This window comes from Pangasianodon hypophthalmus, chromosome 16 (genome assembly GCF_027358585.1).
Source record: "Pangasianodon hypophthalmus isolate fPanHyp1 chromosome 16, fPanHyp1.pri, whole genome shotgun sequence".
Classification (NCBI taxonomy): Eukaryota; Metazoa; Chordata; class Actinopteri; order Siluriformes; family Pangasiidae; genus Pangasianodon; species Pangasianodon hypophthalmus.
In genome coordinates, this window is record NC_069725.1 from 18,606,939 (window position 1) to 18,627,522 (window position 20,584).

General features: G+C 37.3%; 1 protein-coding gene across 1 annotated transcript; it reads left to right on the plus strand.

The window, feature by feature from the left end:
* The first annotated feature begins 12,019 nt into the window (after positions 1-12,019).
* cd40 (CD40 molecule, TNF receptor superfamily member 5) lies at positions 12,020-18,903 on the plus strand. The gene is made up of 9 exons (XM_026920076.3): positions 12,020-12,180; positions 15,206-15,287; positions 15,403-15,525; positions 15,716-15,859; positions 16,502-16,592; positions 16,895-16,953; positions 17,599-17,694; positions 17,812-17,843; positions 17,967-18,903. Exons 1-9 carry the CDS (start codon positions 12,127-12,129, stop codon positions 18,201-18,203), a joined length of 918 nt encoding a protein of 305 aa, XP_026775877.1. The 5' UTR covers positions 12,020-12,126; the 3' UTR covers positions 18,204-18,903.
* The last annotated feature ends 1,681 nt before the right edge of the window (positions 18,904-20,584 follow it).

A 20,584-nucleotide genomic window follows, 5' to 3' on the forward strand; every position in this document is an offset into this window, starting at 1 on the left:
CCATAGAATAAGAAAATGTAAAGCTGAAAATGAGTAAAAATGTCTTGAAATAGGTTCAGATAAATTTGTCTATATTCAAGAGATTTTCACTTGGTAATATGTCAGTTTTTGCAGTACGTTATGGAAGTTATGGAAAATTATAGACAGTTAAGTTTTTTGTTTTTTGTTTTTTTGCCCCTTCTGTGAGTAAGTTGTCACACTGGATTTTTCAGCACATAAGAATGCAAATACCTCAAATTCTTTGAACCTGCTTAAAGGAGCATGATAACGTCTACCTTTCCTTGTCTCTGGGGCCATCTTTCGTACCTTTGTACCTTTACTGGATATGTTTCACATGATACCTTTAAAATGATTTAAGGCACACACATGGACTATAATTAGTTCTAGAGTAAAAATTTAAAGGTAATTTCTAGGTAGGTTACATAGTATACACTACCTACTAAATGTACAGAAGGTGTACCCTTGATGGTACCATGCCAGCGACAGGAAAAAGTACATTTTAATACCTTTTTTTCTGAGAAAGTAGGCTAATGTGATATTTCTTTTTTTAAATATCTTCACGTAGAGGTGGCACAGTGGCTTAGTGGTTAGGATTACCCCCAGGATTGGGAATTTAAATCCTATCTCTGTGTATATGTTCTCCCTGGGCTTCCTCCGGGTACTCTGGTTTCCTCCCCCAGTCCAAAGACGTACATTGTAGGTTGATTGGCGTTTCCATATTGTCCGTAGCGTGTGAATGTGTGTGAGATTGTGCCCTGCGTTGGGTTGGCACCCCGTCCCGGGTGTCCCCTACCTTGTTCCCCGAGTTCCCATGGTATAGGCTCCAGGCTCCCCTGCAAAGCTGTATAGGATAAGCAGTATGGAAAATGGATGGGTGGATCTTCACATAGTTAGCACAACAGTGTTCTGTGTGGACCAAACTGTAAATATATGGGTTTTTTTTTATTATTATTGTTTTGACACAAAATGCATTCAGTAAAAATCTTCAAAAGACTTGCATACATTTTTATTCACTCATTCTCTACCACCAGGAAATCTATGTATTTATTCATTTCTACAGCCCAATTTGCAGATGTTTGCATGCATTATTTCAAAGGTGCTTACAATCAAGTTCAAAACCAAATGAAATGGGCTTTGGATGTCACATTGATGTAGTGCATTTTGGTCTTGAAATGAACCAATGTGTTACATTTTGTGTTGGACTTGTGTATGATTTTAAAAGAAACACTATGATTAAAAAATAAGAATAGGAATCTTATAAATCTAATCATTAATAGCATTTCATATGTAACAACATATTCTCAACTGTAGCAGAGAACAGTCTCATTTGATTTTTTTTGTTGCTCATAGTATCCATAAGATGGCGCTGTTGCACTACATTTTCTCTCTCTTTTCCCCCATTGCCCTTTGTTTTGATTGATGTAGTGAGATATTAACAGAAATTAAATTATATTAACATAAGCAATATCCATACAAGCTACATTACTTGGTTTTCAAAGTCATTTAAAGCATTTAATAACCTAACCAAGATCTTTATTATTATTATTATTATTATTATTATTATTATTATTACTATAACCAAAACATAGCTACTGAACAACCATACTAAATTTTTTTTTTATTTTGCTCTGAACAACATCACAGTGGCTTTCACTATCATAGGTACAGTATATCTATGATACGTAACGAAAAACAGGACTCACAGATTATCAACAGTTTATACAAAGGCTCTGAGTTTTCAACCAGCTGATTATAGTAGTTTTGTGTAGACAATAAGAAACACACAAAAAAAGAATTACATAGACTGAAAATAATTTTCCGTCATGAACAGCTTACATCAATACCAGTTCAAAGTACTGATGCAAGGACTGAGTCTGTTTACCACAAGTCATGGTGGTATTACAGAAAAACACCCAGAGACGCTTTTCCTTCATACACTGGTAAGTGGGAATATATCTGTACACCAGGTATAACCCCTTAATTTTTGTACAGGGTGTCATTTGGTGTCAAATGCAGGGTGGGTTTTTTTTTTTTTATCTGGGTGATAAAAAATATGTAAAAAAAAAACAATTATGCCAGGATCAACACTAAAAATACAGTGAGAACTCACATCATTTGTCAAAAACATCATTTGTCAAAAACATCTTCATATAGAAAGGAACAGCAGAGTATACTTTTTATTCAATTCAAATACATTTTATATTATAGCACTCTTAACAGTTTCACAAAGCAAATGGCAAAGAAAAATTCCCTGAGTCAACATGAGAATGAAACCTAGAGAGGAACCAGAGTCAAAAGGGAATCTATCCTCTACCAGGTAACTCCAGATACTGAGATTATAAATCATTCCTGAATACAGGTGTAGGAGTAAAGGGAAATAGTCATTGAGGCACTGGAGTTTGATGATGAGGGTCAAGGATGAACCTGACAGAATATGCTGATGTTCCCTGTATGACTAGCAGCGGAAGAAAGTGGGGTAACAGGATTGAGACGAAAAACACAATGCTAGGGAATATGCAGTAATGACCTGGCATTGTTCTAGCTTGTTAATTACTTTGGTGGTTTAGTGGATTATTCTGAACATCAACAATCTTTGAGCATATTCAGCTCATGGAAGGATTATTACTCTGAGTGATCATGGTAGAAAGTGTTAAGAAATCTCTCAACATGTCTGTTAGTCTGGGGATGATGAGGTCAGATTAACAGATACTGTTAGCTTCTCCATAAATGCCTTCCAAATTATGGCCCTATGTCTGACACAACATCGTCTGGGATGAGATATCTTAAACATGGTGAAATAGTAGCTCTGCTGTTTCAGATACTGTAGGCAAGGCAGAAATTGGAATAAGAGTGAGGGACTTTGAAAAATGACAACCATGATGGTCTTTTCGTCTTGTGAGGAAGGTAGATAAAGATCTCACACTCTCATTCAAATCATTTAGCTTCCTTAGTACTGGGTAGTACTGGACTGGACATTGAGTGATGTGTTGGGTGGCCTTTCTTTCCACAGAAGAACTAGAGACCTTTTTCCAGATGGGTCTCAAAACTCACTAATGATGTCCATTTGTGCCGATTGTGAAGAGTTATATAGCTAACTTCAGCTAATTTAACCAGTGGCACACTGCCCCATGCTCGCTCTATAAGCATTTTCACTGGAGGAGAATCAGCAGACAAGAAAGTTAATGGCAGGGTTGCCAGGGTTGCATTTTTTACACCAAAGTGGGATAGTTTAAAAATACTCTGTGGCTGTCAAGTTCTTGTTTTACAGCAAATAATTGGAATTAAATCTAATATATTTTCACAAACAAAGGCAGAGTGTAAGTGCAGACAGTGTACTTATGATTTACAGAATTATTTCTACTGTAAAATATATTGTAAGATTGGGAGAGGAAAAGGGAGATTATGGAATGGATAATGTTCATACATCAGAAATGAGTGTTCACCAAGGTAACCTTTTTTCCCCACACAAAGATGGAGAAAGAAGAAAATGTGTCTCCTTTTTCCAGTGCCCAAATTTCCTGCCTAGTTTCAGGTGTGTTTTTTGTGAGATGTAGTTGCGCTAGAAATTTGCTGAAACTTGGCAACCCTAAATAATGATATTATCTCTTCACAGGAAACAACGCTGGTGTTTTGAAAACAGATATACATCTAAAACCTCTCAAAATAAGCTACTAGACTGTATGCTGGATGAGTGTATGTGGTCAAATCTCAACCAGTTACAGAGTTGCTCTAAAATGTCACTAGATAGTAGCCAATAGCAAAGGTCAAGTCAACACTCAGATGATTGTTCGTGATTGTTATCATTTTCACTGCTAATCCTACCCAGCTAGCTTACTTCAGCTAATTTGACAAGATTTCCTATAAGATTCATAAGTCAATAATTTAAGTAAATAATCTTATATGTCAAAATCATACATGACCTTAAAGGCACAACCACTATTAGCCCAGAATTGTATTTTGGGCTAAAAGCCTAGGAATATTTCAGTTGTAAGCTTCTTTATTATGCTTAGTGTATTATTAACTGCATATACATACCGATCAGCCATAACATTAAAACCACTGACTAGTGAAGTGAATAACATTGATTATCTCATTAAAATGGCACCTGTCAAGGGGTGGGATATATTAGGCAGCAAGTGAACAGTCAGTTCCTGAAGTTGATGTGTTGGAAGCAGGAAAAATGGGCAAGCATAAGGATCTAAGCAACATTGACAAGGGCCAAATTGTGACAACTGGGGTAGATGACTGGGTCAGAGCATCTCCAAAACGGCAGGTCTTGCGGGGTGTTCCCAGTATGCAGTGGTTAGTACCTACCAAAAGTGGTCCAAGGAAGGACAACCGGTGAATCAGCAACAGGGTCATGGGCACCCAAGGCTTACTGATGTGTAAGGGAAGCGAAGGCTAGCCCGTCTGGGGCAATCCCAGTTAATGCTGGCTATGACAGAAAGCCACAGATTGGTCAGAGTGCCCATGCTGACCCCTGTCCATTGCCAAAAGTGCCTACAATGGGCATGTGTGCATCAGAACTAGACCATGGAGCAATGGAAGAAGGTGGTCTGGTCTGATGAATCATGTTTTCTTTTACATTATGTTGACAGCCATTACGTTATGTGGATGTGCGTGTGTGTGTCACTTACCTGGGGAAGAGATGGCACCAGGATGTACTATGGGAAGAAGGTAATGGAGGCAATGTGAAATGGAGGCAGTGTTATGCTCTGGGCAATGTTCTGCTGGGAAGCCTTGGGTCCTGGCATTCATGTGGATATTACTTTGACACATAACACCTACCTAAATATTGTTGGAGACCAAGTATACCCCTTCATGGCAGTGGTATACCCTAATGTCAGTGGCCTCTTTCAGCAGGATAATGTGCCCTGCCACTGCAAAAATTGTTCAGGAATGGTTTGAGGAACATGACAAAGAGGACACAATATTAGGCAGGTGGTTTTAATTTTATGGCTGATCACTATATGTTCTGTATATATGCAATAGAGTTTCTGGCTACTGAGACCAATAATAATAATAAAGATTTTCTTTTTAGGTTTACAGTTGGTTGACTTTTTTTTAATAGTCCTTATCTCTGCATGTAATTGTGCTACATATGACTTGTAAAGAAATTTTTATTAGAGGAAACAAATATGCATTCTCAATTGTTTAAGTGAAAAATAAATCAGTGTTTGTAACATTCCTTTCAAACAATAATCCTAATGTGTTTTAAGAGTGCCAATAATTCTGGAGTTGACTGTAGTTAAGTTGGGATATGTTGTCTATTGGAGTGCAATATTAGACTCTCTGAGAGTAGTAATTACTAGTAACAGCAACACAGAGGAAGTAGAAAGAAAAATAATTCAATTCAATTCAATTTTATTTGTATAGCACTATAAGCAATGGACACTGTCACAAAGCAGCTTTATAGAAATAAATATATTCAAATTAAATTAAATCAAGATACACTGTAAATGTGTGAATTTATCCCTAATGAGCAAGCCAGAGGCAATGGTGGCAAGGAAAAACTCCCTGAGACGATATGAGGAAGAAACCTTGAGAGGAAGCAGACTCAAAAGAGAACCCATACTCATCTGGGTGATAACGGAAAGTGGAATTATAAATAAATCCCTTCTAAAACTGCGTACTACATGGACAAATAGTGTAATTGAGTGAATACTGAATAGTGAATTAATTGACCCGAGTACAAATCTGCTCACAGCAACTGCAGCCCCAAAGCCATCACAGCAATCGCAGTCCCAAGCCATCACAGTACACCTCCCCATATGAGGTCCCCAAGCCATCTCCACGGCCTCCAAGTGGCACCATCCCCAGCAATCCCAACGATCTTCAGGCCGTCCATGTGGGGCCACCCCCAGCAGAAGCAAGCGATCTCAACCGATGAGAACTCCAACCAGAAGTAGGGCATCGGGATAGATCAGGCAGGTCTGGAGAGCAGAAGGGGTCAGGATCACTCATATCTCAGGTGTAGCATGTGTAGCTCGACAGAGAGAGAGAGAGAGAGAGAGAGAGAGAGAGAGAGAGAAAGATTGTTAAGTAAGCTTTTGTATCATAATGTTTAAGGACAATGTACTTTGCATGCAGAGTGCAAGCAGGGACTCCGGCAAGACTACCTACGACAGCATAACTAAAAGGAAGAGCCAGAAGGTAACACAGACATGAGGGCGCCCTGGGACATAAAGAGGCCAGCCACTCCACCGTCAACAAACCTGAGTGAACATGTGAGAGTGGGGGGGGACAGCATCCAAACATCCAGACCTGCTCCTTTACCCAAGAGAAAAATATTCACAAAAGACTTGACTAAACATTATGTTTTCAGCCTAGACTTAAACACTGAGATTGTGTCTGAGCCCCAAACACTAATTGGAAGGCTGTTCCTTAACTGTGGGGCTTTGTAAAAGAAAGCTCTATCCCCTGCTGTAGCCTTCACTATTTGAGGTACCAACAAATAGCCTGCACCTTTTGATTGAAGTAGGTGTAGCAGATCATAAAAGACCAAAAGTTCACTCAGGTACTGCGGCACGAGACCATTCAGTGCATTATAGGTCAATAGTAGTATTTTATAGTTAATACGAAATTTGATTGGGAGCCATTGCAGTGTGGATAAGATAGGGGTGATGTGGTCATATCTTCTGGTTCTATTAAGGACTCTTGCTGCTGCATTCTGGACTAACTGGAGCTTGTTTATACATCTACTGGAACATCCAGACAGCAAGGCATTACAATAATCCAACCTAGAGGTAACAAAAGCATGAACTCATTTTTCTGCATTGTGTTGTGACATTATATTTCTTAGCAATATTTCTGAGATGAAAGAAAGCTATCCTAGTAATATTATCTACATGAGCTTCAAATGAAAGACTGGAGTCAATAATCACACCAAGGTATTTTACTGCTGCACATGATGAAACAGAAAGGCCATCCAGTGTTATTATGTAATCAGAAAGCTTACTTCTAGCTGCATGTGATCCTAGTACAAGTACTTCTGTCTTTAAGTAAAAGAAAGCTAATAAGCATCCAGTGTCGAATGTCCTTTACACATTCCTCAACTTTATTAAGCTGGTGTCTCTCACCTGGCTTTGCTGAAACATACAACTGTGTGTCATCAGCATAACAGTGAAAGCTAATACCATGTTTGTGAATAATTTTGCCCAGAGGTAGCATATATAAAGAAAAGAGCAGTGGGCCTAAGACAGAGCCTTGCGGAACACCAAACTTTACCTTAGCATGCGTCGAGAAGTCACCATTTATATCTACAAACTGATAACGAACAGTCAAATAAGACCTGAGCCAGGAGAGGGACATTCCCTTAATGCCTACAACATTTTCTAGTCTATCAAGGAGAATACATCAATGGTATCAAAAGCTGCACTAAGATCAAGCAACACAAGCAAGGAGACACAACCCTGGTCAGAGTCCAGTAGTAGGTCATTTACCACTTTAACCTGTGCTGTCTCTGTGCTATGATGAGGCCTAAATCCAGACTGATACATTTCATGAATATTATTCCTATGTAGGTATGAGCATAACTGCTGTGCTACAACCTTTTCTAGGATCTTGGAAATAAAGGGGAGGTTTGTACAAGTTGAAGTTTTTGGAAATTAGGGAAATTAGTTTGGTCTCTCAAAGGGGAGTAAAACGTTCTAATCGTTGATCTGATATTATATAATTATCTACAGGTTAGAAAACTGTTTGGTTTTAAATTAATAGTCTGAATTTTTTGTCTGATATTTTCAATTTTACTGTTGAAAAAAAATTCATGAAGTCATCACTGTGTGCATGTTTCTATTGTAGTCTTATTCCTAGTCAAATTTACTACAGTATTAAATAAGAATCTAGGATTATTTTTGTTATCTTCAATTAGGGTGGGGAGATACACTGATCTAGCAGCACTAAGAACTTTTCTACGTTGATTCTAAGCATTCGGTTGCCTGGTCAAGTTCTTTGGGATCAGACAGTGATCCAATCATGGTTAGTAACTCTGGGAGATTACTGATAAAACTCTGTGCAGTTGCTGACATGAATGTACGTTTGACGCAGTAGCGTGGCAAGGTACATATATTATGATTAAGACACATTTTAAATGAGATGAGGTAATGATCTGAGATAGCTTCAGACTGCAGAAATGTGACTATATTTTCTATATTTAATCCAAATGTTAGTATTAAATCAAGAGTGTGACCACCACTATGAGTAGGTCCTATTATGTTCTGATTAACCGATACTAAATCTAGAATGGACACAACCACTGTTCTCAGAGGGTCTTCTGGGTTATCAAAATGAATATTAAAGTCTCCGACAGTTAATGCTTTGTCTAAAGAAACAACCAGGTTAGAGATTAAATCGGCAAATTCACAAAGGAATTTCAGAATATGGCCCTGGGGGTCTGTAAATAATAATTAGTGGAATTAGCGGAATTATTTTTTTGTGGCTATGTATGTTATTTTGGTATAAAGAACTTCAAAAGCCTTTAATTTATGACTAGGTTTATGTAAAAATAAAAATGTGAATTTTACAGGAAATGCATTAGCACTAACAATAAGCATAATGTTGCATTTGTATAGCATATACAGTATACTACAGTGTTACAGTGTCTCTGTTTTAAACAAATATACAGTATGTACATTTAATATATAATTAAAATTTCACTATTTGTCATGGTCCAGAAGTTTCCCTTTGATTCCGGGTTCCTGTTAAGGTTTTGTCTTCGTAAATCTGATTTAAATTCACAGCATAAAATAAGGGCAATGTTCAAACCAAACACATTAGCTCTTATTTTGAGCATTCAAAATTTCATAGTGTAATCATACTCAGAGTACAAGAACAAAGCAAAAAAAAAAAAAGTACACTTTAAATTGACATTCCAGGTCATGACTTCATATCACCTTTAATTCCCTATGACCTATGGTTATTTATGAGTATCTGCTGTGGCTACATTGGAAGTCCTTGCCACAGTACCACTTTGGAGTTTTTTCTGTTTAAACTTAACTGTAGAAAAAAAAACACCAGTTCTGTTTCCATCTGGAAGTCAAATAGAGACTTGCTGATGACATGTTTCTGACAGTGAGTTATTCTGCTTTGCATTTGGGAAGTAGGATTTTTTTTTGGTCATTCTTGATATTAATTAAATAAAGCACAGTCATGTAAGACTATGTGATGGGTTGATTTATTTGACAGTTGTTTATGTCATTCATTTGTTGACTGATTGATTGATTAAGACAATACAAAGCTTATGCCTTAGTTTATTATGTACTCGAAAACATGTTTGACCATTTAGGTATGTCCCTAAATGTACTGATGCATAAAGCCTGCTTCAACTTCCTCAGCAGACTGGGGGAATTCCCTACTGCTTCTTGAAAATCGACGCTGTAGTACAGCTGTAGTAATTGTTGAGAACTCTAACAAAAATGGGATTCACCTCCTAAAGAGATGTTTGTGGCTTTTTTAAATATTTGATCAAATATATTGTGTATTACTGGGTCAGTAAACAAGTACAATTAAAATAAAATGTCATACAGTGACATGAATATGTTTTTATTATTCAGTCGTTGAGTGTACTTACTCAGTTACACTAATAAAATGAATTTGATCAAGATTCCATTTGAAATAGAAAATGTAACAGTAGCTACAGTAAGTGCAATTGAATATGATTGCATAGCCCACCTAATACCTGACTCTGAAGCGTTCTTCTGGCAAATGTAGGTTGATTCATTATATATGGAGTAAGGCAGCAATTTTAAATTTTATTTTATACATTCTTTTAAGTTTTAGGTCACACTGGGGGCAAACTGTTATTGTCAACTAGTGGTGAGTTCTAAAGAAATTAATGAAAGAAGAAAAAGAAATTGAAACATAAGTGCCAGGGACAATCAGATAAAGTTTCACTTAATAAATGACTCATTACATTTAAACTATGGGTGAGAAAGTGCTCTGTTAGGACAGTATTCTGTGATGAAGAATGCTATAACAGTATAGATATCAAAATTGCACACACAAAAAAAAAACTCTTTCCATTAAAATATGCCACAAGATTTTTAAAACATTAGTTTATAGAATTTTTATTTTAAATAGTAGTTTAGTTTTAAATCACAAACTAGGCAAAAGTGAGGTCAGAGTTCAGGCTTCCTCTCTAATTCAGTTTCTTATCTAATACTGTGGTATACAGAATACAATGATATGAAGTTATTCATTCATTCAGCTTCAGTAACAACTTTATTTAGGCCAAGGTCGCACTGGATCTGGAGCCTATTCTTGGAAAACTGGTCACAAGGTGGGAATAGATCATGGAAGGGTCCATCACAGGGCACAGTTAAGGGCAATTTAGCATAACCAGTCCAATTAGTGGTTGAATTTAGGAGGTGGAATCTCCATGAATACTGTGCCAGTCCCAAATCATTCATTCATCTTCAGAAAGTGCTTTATCCTGATCCTCATCCAGAGAAACACTGGGCGCACCAGGATGAGCGCATTGCAGGACACCAGCATACACACAGTCATACACTCATTCACTTTTAGGGGAAATTTAGAGTAGCCAATCCAGCTACTGGCATGTTTTAGGGAGGTGAGAGAAAACCGGAAGAATCCCACTTGTTGGAAACAGGGAAAACATGTGAAACTCCACATAGACAGTAACCTGAGCTCAGGATCGAACATGGAAGCTGTAAAGCAGCAACACTACCTGCTGTACCACTATGCCACCTATGAAATTATTATACCAGGAATACTGTGCCAGTCCTAAATCATTCATTCATTCATCTTTAGTACGGGTCACAGTGGATTTGGAGGAACACTGGGAATACTGGGCGCACCAGGATGGGTCCATTTAGAGAAGACAGTCCACCTACTGCCATGTTTTTAGGAGGTGGGAGAAAACCAGAGAACCTGGAAGAAACACAACTGGATGCTGGGAGAAATTCCACAAGAACAATAACTGGAGATCAGGATCGAACAGGGAATCCTGGAGCTGTGAGGCAGCAATGCTACCTGCTGTACCATTGTGCTGCCTATGAATATATCATTAATGCTGTGCCACTCCATTGCGTAGATTGCAGGGCCACCATACACACACATTCACACTTGGAATTCAGAGTAGCCAGTCCATCTACTGGCATGTTTTAAAGAGGTGAGATAAAACCGGAGTAATCCCACTGGTCGGAAACAGCAAATACATGTGAAGCTCCACACAGACAGTAACTTGAGCTCAGGATCGAACAGGGGAGCTGTAAGGCAGCAACACTACCTGCTGTACCACTATGCCACCTATGAAATTATTATACCATGAATACTGTGCCAGTCCTAAATCATTCATTCATTCATTCATCTTCAGTAAGGTCAGCACCACAGTGGATTTGGAGGAACACTGGGAATACTGGGCACACCAGGATAGGTCCATTTCTGGGCACCATTCACATGCTTATTCACAGTTTAGAGTAATTTAGAGGAGACAGTCCACCTACTGGCATGTTTTGGGAGAACCGGGAGGAAACGTTCTTGGACGCTGGGAGAAATGCCACAGGAACAATAACTAGAGATCAGGATCGAACAGGGGATCCTGGAGCTGTGAGGAAGCAACACTACCTGCTGTACCACTGTGCTGCCTATGACTGTACTATGAATACTGTGCCACTCCTCAGTCTTCGGTAAGGTCAGTAGGTGCACCAGGATGGGTCTATTGCAGGGTCACCATGCACATGCACACTTTGTGGAAGATCAGAATAGCCAGTCCATCTACTGGCATGTTTTCTGGTAGGTGGGAGGAAACCGGAGAACCCAGAGGAAACACAAACACACACATTCACACTTTGTAGAAATTCAGAGTAGCCAGTCCATCTACTGGCATGTTTTCTGGTAAGTGGGAGGAAACCAGAGGACCTGGAAGAAACACGGGAAGAAAATGTTAAACTCCACACAGAAAATAACCAGAGCTTTTCTGGGAATGAGGAGCTTTGTGGGAAAGAGTCACGTGGTCTCCAGAGGGCGGGGCGCAGAAATCCCCTTCAGCTGGTGCAGAGCCCTTAAGGGGAGTATCCAGAAACAGAACTGAAACACACAGAAAGGGGTTTGCTTCATAACCGCTCGGCTTCTCTTCACAGTAGCTTTGGCTGATTTCAGTCCACATTAATGGCACAAACGCTTAGAGCAAAGATGCATGTTCGAAGCGTCTTCATTCTTTTGGTAAGTACATGTTTACTACTGCGCATTAGTATTGGCACGCTTCGTTATTTGGACTACGCAGTACGGGAATGTCTTGTTTCTTCGCGTTATAAAAGTCACATTTTATTTGTTTCTTAGCGCTATAATAGTAGAATGCTGTAAATAAGGATCAGGGGTTTATATTTAAGTATAGAAGAGGATGTGTATGGTTTTATTACAGTCAATAATGGACTATAGCGACCCACTTTCAGTTTCGTTTTCGCTACGTATAGGCTGTGATAAAGCGTAGGCTTTTATCTATCTATAGGTCCATGCAGTAACACTTGATTGGGCCGCAGTAGCTGTTAATGCCATTAAAAGTCTCGGTTGTTTTTTGTGTGTGTGTGTGTGTTTGTGTGTGAGAGAGAGTGTTGGTAAACCTGTGGTTGTCATGTGAGAATGTTAGGGACTTTCCATCCGTTGATGTATAGAGGGGCATGACAAGGCTAATGCAGGTTTTTTTGGTAAAGCAAGGCTAATGCAGGTTTTTTTGGTAAAGCAAGGCTAATGCGGATTTGTTGGTTAGCATAGCTCTTGTTTTCATAGGCTCAATGCAAATGAACTATAAATTAATGATTTTACACAATACACGATATACACTATATCTGAAGGATTTCCTATTCACGGACCTAAATCTCCAGGGGTGGAAAAAGGACTGAAAAATTATACTTAGGCTGAATCCTGGTAAAGTGGGACACTTAAGCTTGAATCTGTGTATTTTAACATGGATATACTTCCCCAATATTGCCTGATCACGCGCTAAGGGTGTGACGCAACTGTCGTTGGGGCGTGGTCTACTTCATTTCAGAACCAGGATCATGAGAATCAGTGGGAATTTGAAATGTTATGGCTTTGATTAAGGGTTTGTAAATGTTACACTTATGAGAGTGCAGTGTAAAAGTGCAGCAGAAAATCTAGAAATTCATTTAACAATATTTCTATTGTGTATTTATATATATATATATATAAAGTAAAAATCAGATGGTAAAACAAAGAAGGCCAGGAATTTAAAGTTCACACCCCTGTTGCATAAAACCAATTTTTATTTATATTCATGTATATTACAAGCGTAGTATATGACAAAAATGCTCTTTAAATTCTGAACATCACTCCTGATATTCAGAGTAAAGAAATTATGTGTCCAGCTTTGACAGTAAAGTACCTGGTCCAATAAGCAGAGATTCTAAGAAGTGTCATTCTACCTGTCTTTGGTATTTCTAGAGTTTTGCTTTCGAATAGTTGTGATTTTAATCTTTTTTTTATAAAGATATCTGATTAAGTTATAAAAACAGTGACAGAAAAATGTAATATTTTTACATTTTATATTACAAACAATATGCACCCTATGTGAACGTATATATAACGTATCAAAATCTTATTCAAAGAAAAGTGGACGTATCCAGCCAAAACTGTGCTCAAGCAAAAGTCAAAAAGTTGCTATATTTAAGTTTACTCAAGTATTTTTTTTTTAAATTAAAAAGTAAATGTTTTTAATTGATGAAATTAAGTTAATGTTGAGTTTTCAGCAGCAAAATGCTTGCTACTACTACTAAAACAGTCAAATGATGATTTTCATTTTAAAGCAACTACGCTCTTTTGCATGAACATATCATTCAGTCTCGGTATGTTTGCTGATCGTTTGCATGACGAACACTATGTAGTGTGCCAATAAATTAATCAGAAGAAAATATATCTTCTAAATAACCAATATTTGCTAGAATATTACTTGCTGCCTAGCTAATTGTGTAATCTACTGGAATCGAAGCTAATCTAACCTGGCATTAGCAAAGGCTAAATACAGCCAATTAATGTTACCAAGTTGGTGAAACTTAACATGCTTGTTCAAATTTTTCAAATGGAGTTCGCACCTTCTTGACAGGCAAAGGAGACACCTCTTTATAATAAGAGTCTTTGCTTACTTCAGCATGTTGAAGCATTTTACTGAGGTAGGGCCAGGATACTCATCCTCAAGTTCCACCCTGCAGTCTTGGTGGTTTATACACTATATGGCCAAAGGTTTGTGGACCCCTGTCCATCACACCCATTTAGATTTAGTCCCCCCTTTGCTGCTATAATAACACTCGTCTAGAAGCCTTCAAGATTCTCATTGAGTGCTTTAAAGGACTAAATAAAAATCCCAAGAGTTAAAAGTTTTTTTTTTCTTGGAAACATAGTTAAGAGTCTTCAATGTCAGTAATACTCAAGTAATGTATAAATAAGCTAACTACATTTAGGGCCATAATAAATAGGTGTCAAACGTCTTTATCATTTGAGAATGCATAAGATTTTTGGTTGTGCGCAGCTGCTGCGTTTGGCAGGAAAAACGAGACTGCAGACAAGGAAAGCACAGTAATCCACTGTGATATGGTGGTGGATTGTTGATTCTTTGGGACTGTTTTGCACCTAAGGATTAAGGGGTTCTTGTGAAAAGCATGAGTTCTATTAAGTACCAGAAGATCTTAATCCAAACCCTGGTTGCCTCTGCCAGGATGTTAAGAGTTGGCCATAAATCAATCTTTCTTTAAGATCATCATCCCAAACTTGTATTTTAATCAACACAAAACTTGTTACGGGAACACACAATCAGTGTTCTGCAGTGCATCTGAGTGGGTGGATTTCAGCTTATTGTAAGCACTGTGGTCTGAATCGAATAGAGAAGTCCACATGCATGTGTCTCTGTCTTTGTTAGACATTAGAGGAAGTAGCTCAGTGCTTTTGTGGGGGTGTTTCGCAGAAAAAAAATACTCGGAACAAATATTTTAAAAATAAACTAATATATTGTCCCCATATGTTTTGAGCTTTGAGCAATAATTGTGGAGTTGACTATACACTCTGTTACATATTTGCTTCTTTTTCAGCTCTTGTCATTCTACTGAAAGTGAAGTATCTTGAATTTTGGTCCTGGAGGAACAACATTTTGCCTTAGTGCATATATGTATATTGAGATGATATCAAAGTTTGTCTTGATACTTGACTTTTGCTAAACTTTTTTTTTTTTTTTTTTTAGGTTTTGTCTGTTGTTGCTGAGTCCTGTGATGAAGAAACGCATTACGTGAAGGATAATAAGTGCTGCAAGAAGTGTGAACCAGGTAGGATTACATTTCTGTTCTTTTTTGATCATGTGCTGTTGTGCGAAAAAAAAAAAAACTTCTGTATTTATGTTTAGATATGCAGACTCACTAAATTTTACTAACCGTCTTCAAGGTACAAGGATGTTACAAAACACGGACTGTGAAGATCCAGTCTGTCAGGAGTGTCCGGACGGGGAATATCAGGATGGTTACACGTTTGCTTTTCGATGCAATCTCCAGCCATACTGCGACCCCAGTGAGTTTACATTCTGTGTCAGATTTAATCAATCTGTAAACAGTACTGGTCACCGAAGAAACGTTGGCTATGCACCTGTCTGTAGTTTGTTATTATCTCATATTAATACAGATGCTATATATAACAAAAGATCTTTTCTGATTTTTCATTCCTTTCCACTTTTTTCCTTTTCTCTTTCTCATTTAAACAGACCTCAATTTGCGGGCACAAACACAAAGCAAGACAGAACTCAGTTCATGTGTGTGCAAGCCTGACCATCACTGCACCAGCATGAATTGTGGTTCGTGTGTGAGAAACACAGTATGCAAAGCAGGCGAGAAAGTCAGGAAAATTGGTAAGTGTGTTACATATGGAGTCATATAACTGAGCCGTCCTGAGTTACATAATATATTATTATCTCCTAATAGTAATTACTGTATATAGTCATTTTTCCTTATTAAAGGCTGAATAAGTAATACATTTTATAAAATTTATTTGTGACCTGTTTTGGGATGATAAAAAAGAGTTTTAAAAAATAGTTATCCTCATGTCCTAATCTTGGCTTCACACAACTTGCTGCACTCATAGATTAGGTTTTATAGCCTCATGTGGATACACAGCTGCTCACCACCGTAGTGAAAAAATTGTTTACTGTGTACTTGCAGCCACAGTAATTACTGATACATCTAAAGTGTGATTAAAAAATGGAACTGTTTTAGTTCTTACTGTATTATACTTTAAAAAAAAAATTATATTACAGCTCAATTCTAATTGTGTGAAATGGACTTAACTGTGAAAATACAGAGTGTCCCATAAGTCCAGCATTATAGGAGAAAAGTAAATATAAAAAAAAATAAAAAAAACAGAAACTTGTTTAATATTCTCATTTATGTCAATACAAACAAATTTCTCTGAGTAGAATTACTTGGATCCGTTAGAGTTGCAATTATGAAAGCAAGTTACAGGAGAGCTGATGCCGATGTTTTGGTCCTTACAGGCACCCGAACAACAGACACAGAGTGTGAACGCTGTCCTAATGGGACGTTTTCCGACCGTGAGTCAGCTTCAACCTGCAAGCCTTGGACAGAGTATGTTTGCAATTCTTTAGACTTATACTGCATATCTCTGGCTCAATACTATATGATTGATGTGTGTATATTTTCACTTTAACTCTCATTTAGCTCTAGTCACAGGCTTATGTAATGCTTGAGAGAAATAATGTAATGATTCTGGTTGCAGTGTTTTTTATCAAAACACCATCAATATCGTGCAATCTTATTAGCCAACTGACTTCTTTAATAATTTAGCCAGACGAAATACTAGACGCTAGCTTTGTTGTCTGATATTTTCACATGCTCATAATACTTCTCTGGTGTTTCCTATAATACAGGTGTTCGTCAGGATCCAAAGAGGTTGTTCCAGGCTCTCATACATCTGACAGAATTTGTGGTATGTACAGATCTATTCATTATGCCCTCATTGGTTTGTTTAGGCCACATAGCAAAACACATATTACCATACGTCAGTGCAGAGGCGTCAGAGGCGGCTTGCATGAGTAATGTTTAGATTTAAGGAAATGAAAAACGGGTGGAAATAACAGACCTGGTGATGTCACTAATTTAGTATCACTTCCTTTGTGTGTCATTCTTCGTAAAACTTCACCAACACAGCTGCAGTGTCTCTGTAATGAACTTAAAGTTGAAACCTGTGGTGTAAATAATTCTGTCATCACCACTGATGTAATAAATAGGTGGTATGATAGGCTCTATTCTACTTATAGCTCTGATATACTAATAAATATCTTCCTTTGGACAAAAGACTGGGACAAGTGGGACAGCACTGATATATGGTTCATTTATATGTGAGTTTTCATATATGCAAATTTTTAGAAATTATTTATTGAAGTTTGCTTTTCCAATTTTTGATATTAGAGTTATTAAACAGGAGGGCTAAGAAAAGATTTAAATATCTGTTGAATAAGTAATGTGGCTCGACAAAAGAAAATCTCTCCAATTATTTTTTTTTTAATATAGTAATGAAAGTTTATACCTGTATGCATGAAATCTTGACACGTATCTTTTTCTCTTCTTATAGAGGTGCAGAGTCAGAAGCTTGCCATAGTCATACCTGTGGTTGTTACTGGGCTGCTCTTTGTTTTGGGAGGTTTAGGCTACATGTTGTATCGAAAAGGTAATGCAATTACAATGTGTGTGTGTGTGTGTGTGTGGGTGTGTGTGTTTATGATTGATGTATTTGATATTGGAATGTGTGTGATTTAAATTGACATTCTTATCTCATTGAAAACAGGCAAAACAGGATCTATATCCTTCGTGCAAAAGGTACTAAACTTTTTTTTTTACTTTTCATAGCCCTAATATGCTATAGATAGCATCTATTTTTCATTCAGTCATTTTCATTTGCTGTCATTCTTTAACACACCTGGGTTTCTTATCCACTTACAGACATGTAGATTTTTGGGCATCAGAAATACTCATCAACCTCCTCAAGACAACGTGGACATAGAAACTGCACAGCCTGCCAATCTGCCACAGGAGGACACTGAGGATCTTTTAAAACTCGATGGTTCCTTAAGCCCAGGCATCTCTGAAAATGGAATGCCTGTCATTCAAGATAACAGTAAATCCTCACTTCTTTCTGAGACTGAAACAGAGCCAGAAAGGTTTTCAGTCCATTTGTAATAAATTCATGCAGTAATACATGTTGGAAATTTGTCATCAAACTTCTCATGCATTAGTATAGTTAGCAAATACTGTTAGAAATGAAATGGTTGCCAACTGCTCTTGACATGTAAAGAATAATATATAATGTGATGTAGCGTGCAGCAACTTGTAACACACATTTGCGAACAGCTTGAAATTTCCACTTGAGTCTGTATTGTAATATATCCAGTTACAATGACCTTAGGGAGCGATAGCATGATGCTGTGATCATCTGGCAACTCTGATGCTGTGATCATCTGGAATAAGATCGAATGAGTTATAATGAAACTGACAGATATGGGTCAGACTTGCACTACTATGTTTTTTGTATTTTTTTATTACTTTTCAACATTGGTGTAAATATCCCTGTTATTGTGCCAGTTTTGTTTGTATTTGAATTTTGATATTTTAAAAGTGGAAGTGTCAATGATAATGTAACATTGATTTCTAGCATTCTAATTCCTGTACATATACTTTTAAAGTGTATTTGTTTAAATCATGAGTTTTGTGTGGATGTGTTTTCTCGTACAATGGGACAACATTTGGGAGCGTGCCCAGTGTGTGCTTGGGGCAGACTATTGTGTATTATTATGTGAAATGTCCACATGAGAGCGCTGTTCAAAATCACAGGTTATGTGCAAATCTACATGCTGTGATAATAAATATGCTGTGTTTATAACCCTCTGACTTCATACACTTTATACAGTTCACATCAGCCTGTGTCACATACAGTGTGAGGATATTGGCTGGTAAGTTTTTCTAAGCATCTTGGAGAATCTGCATCAGTTCTTCTGAAGACTTTGACTGACACACTTGCTTCTCTTTTTGTAGATAATCCCTGTAAGCTTTCATTATGTTTTTTTTTTTTACTATTACTTATTCAGCCTTTAATAAGGAAAAGTGGTCTGTAATATATATATATAATATATAATGTAATATGCCAAAATTTTAACGGACATACAGACATTTTTCTGTCTCTTTTTTGGGGGAAAAAAAAGTAAAATTGCTCCTTTTTAGTGATGCAATAATCCTGAAGACATCAAATAAACATCAGAATGTGTTTATTTATTTATATATATATATATATATATATATATATATATATATATATATATATATATATATATATATATTTAATTTTATTTTTTTAACTAATTTGAATAGATTTACATGATGAAGATTTTTAAGGCTGCTCTTGATTTCATACCTAACATTAAATACATGATTTCATTTGAATGTACAGTACTCAAGCTAGGTGAGGTTTAAGCTGTGCGAATTCCCCAGATGTCAGAATTTCTGCATAATTACTGGTGGCTGGGGATTGTGTTTGTGCTCTGCTCTGACATTTTAGAAAATGGTGGCTCAGTCATTAAATAGGTTAGCTACTGATCAGAAGGTTGAATTCAGATTGGGCCTTAGAGATGACCCCTTCCCAGGATAGGCTCCAGATCCAGCACGACCCTGACCAAGATAAAACGTTTACTGAAGATGAATGTATATGTCATGTATATACAATGGACATGTATATATAAAATATAAATATTTTAGTATATGTCATTATAAATGTATATTTAGTTAGTTGTTTAATTTCATAAAATCAACCGTGACCCTTTCTAGCATAAACTAGTTACTGAAGATGAATGAACCTGATGAAGTCAAGGTACCTGGACTTTTGTACTCAGGTGTGTGATGAAATGTCTTCAAGGTTATTTGAGAAATTCAGTAATCGTCTAAACATTCAGAATGACCAGTATGATACAAATAATCCACCATATAAAATGTAAACAGTAATGAACTGGCTTAATCAAGATTAGTTTCAACAAAGAATGACAACAAATTGAGTAAAGTAGATATGTTGGGATCAGGAGGACCTGTTTATAACAGAGAGCCCCCCCACATTGTCCCACCTTTTAAAGCCCCAGTCCTCTGGCAGTCATATTTAGACTAGGATTACACCTCATCTGGGCCACCAGTAAGAAGCCATGACCAGGGTGGATTTCCAAACTCGGTGTGTTTGCCATGCACGAGTGCCGAAGGGGGCTTGTGCATTTCAAACCCACTCTTTTTTAGCACCCAGGAGTTTTCTCATTATCCCTGGATTAGCAGGCCACGGGGCTTTGAATTTACATGGAGACCTGAATAACTAACATCGCAGAGGTCTTCTTTCACCCCCTTCCTTCAAGATAAAAAAAAAAAAAAAAAACAGAATTAGGTTCTCCTGGGGGTTAATCCTGTTGATGTGTGTGGTGTGTGTGGTGTGTGCCAAAGGGCACCTTTGCAGCAACTATTACATTAAATGATCCAGTCACTCTTTTGGGATAAAAATCCATTATAAAATGGACTGCAACTTTTTAACATGT

Excerpts from the sequence above, each read along its gene's own strand:
- cd40 (XM_026920076.3), top strand. The coding sequence starts at position 12,127 with ATGGCACAAACGCTTAGAGCAAAGATGCATGTTCGAAGCGTCTTCATT. Across the intron at positions 15,288-15,402 it reads CTGCAAGAAGTGTGAACCAG|GTACAAGGATGTTACAAAAC; the intron begins GTAGGATTACAT and ends ACCGTCTTCAAG. Across the intron at positions 16,593-16,894 it reads ACCTGCAAGCCTTGGACAGA|GTGTTCGTCAGGATCCAAAG; the intron begins GTATGTTTGCAA and ends CCTATAATACAG.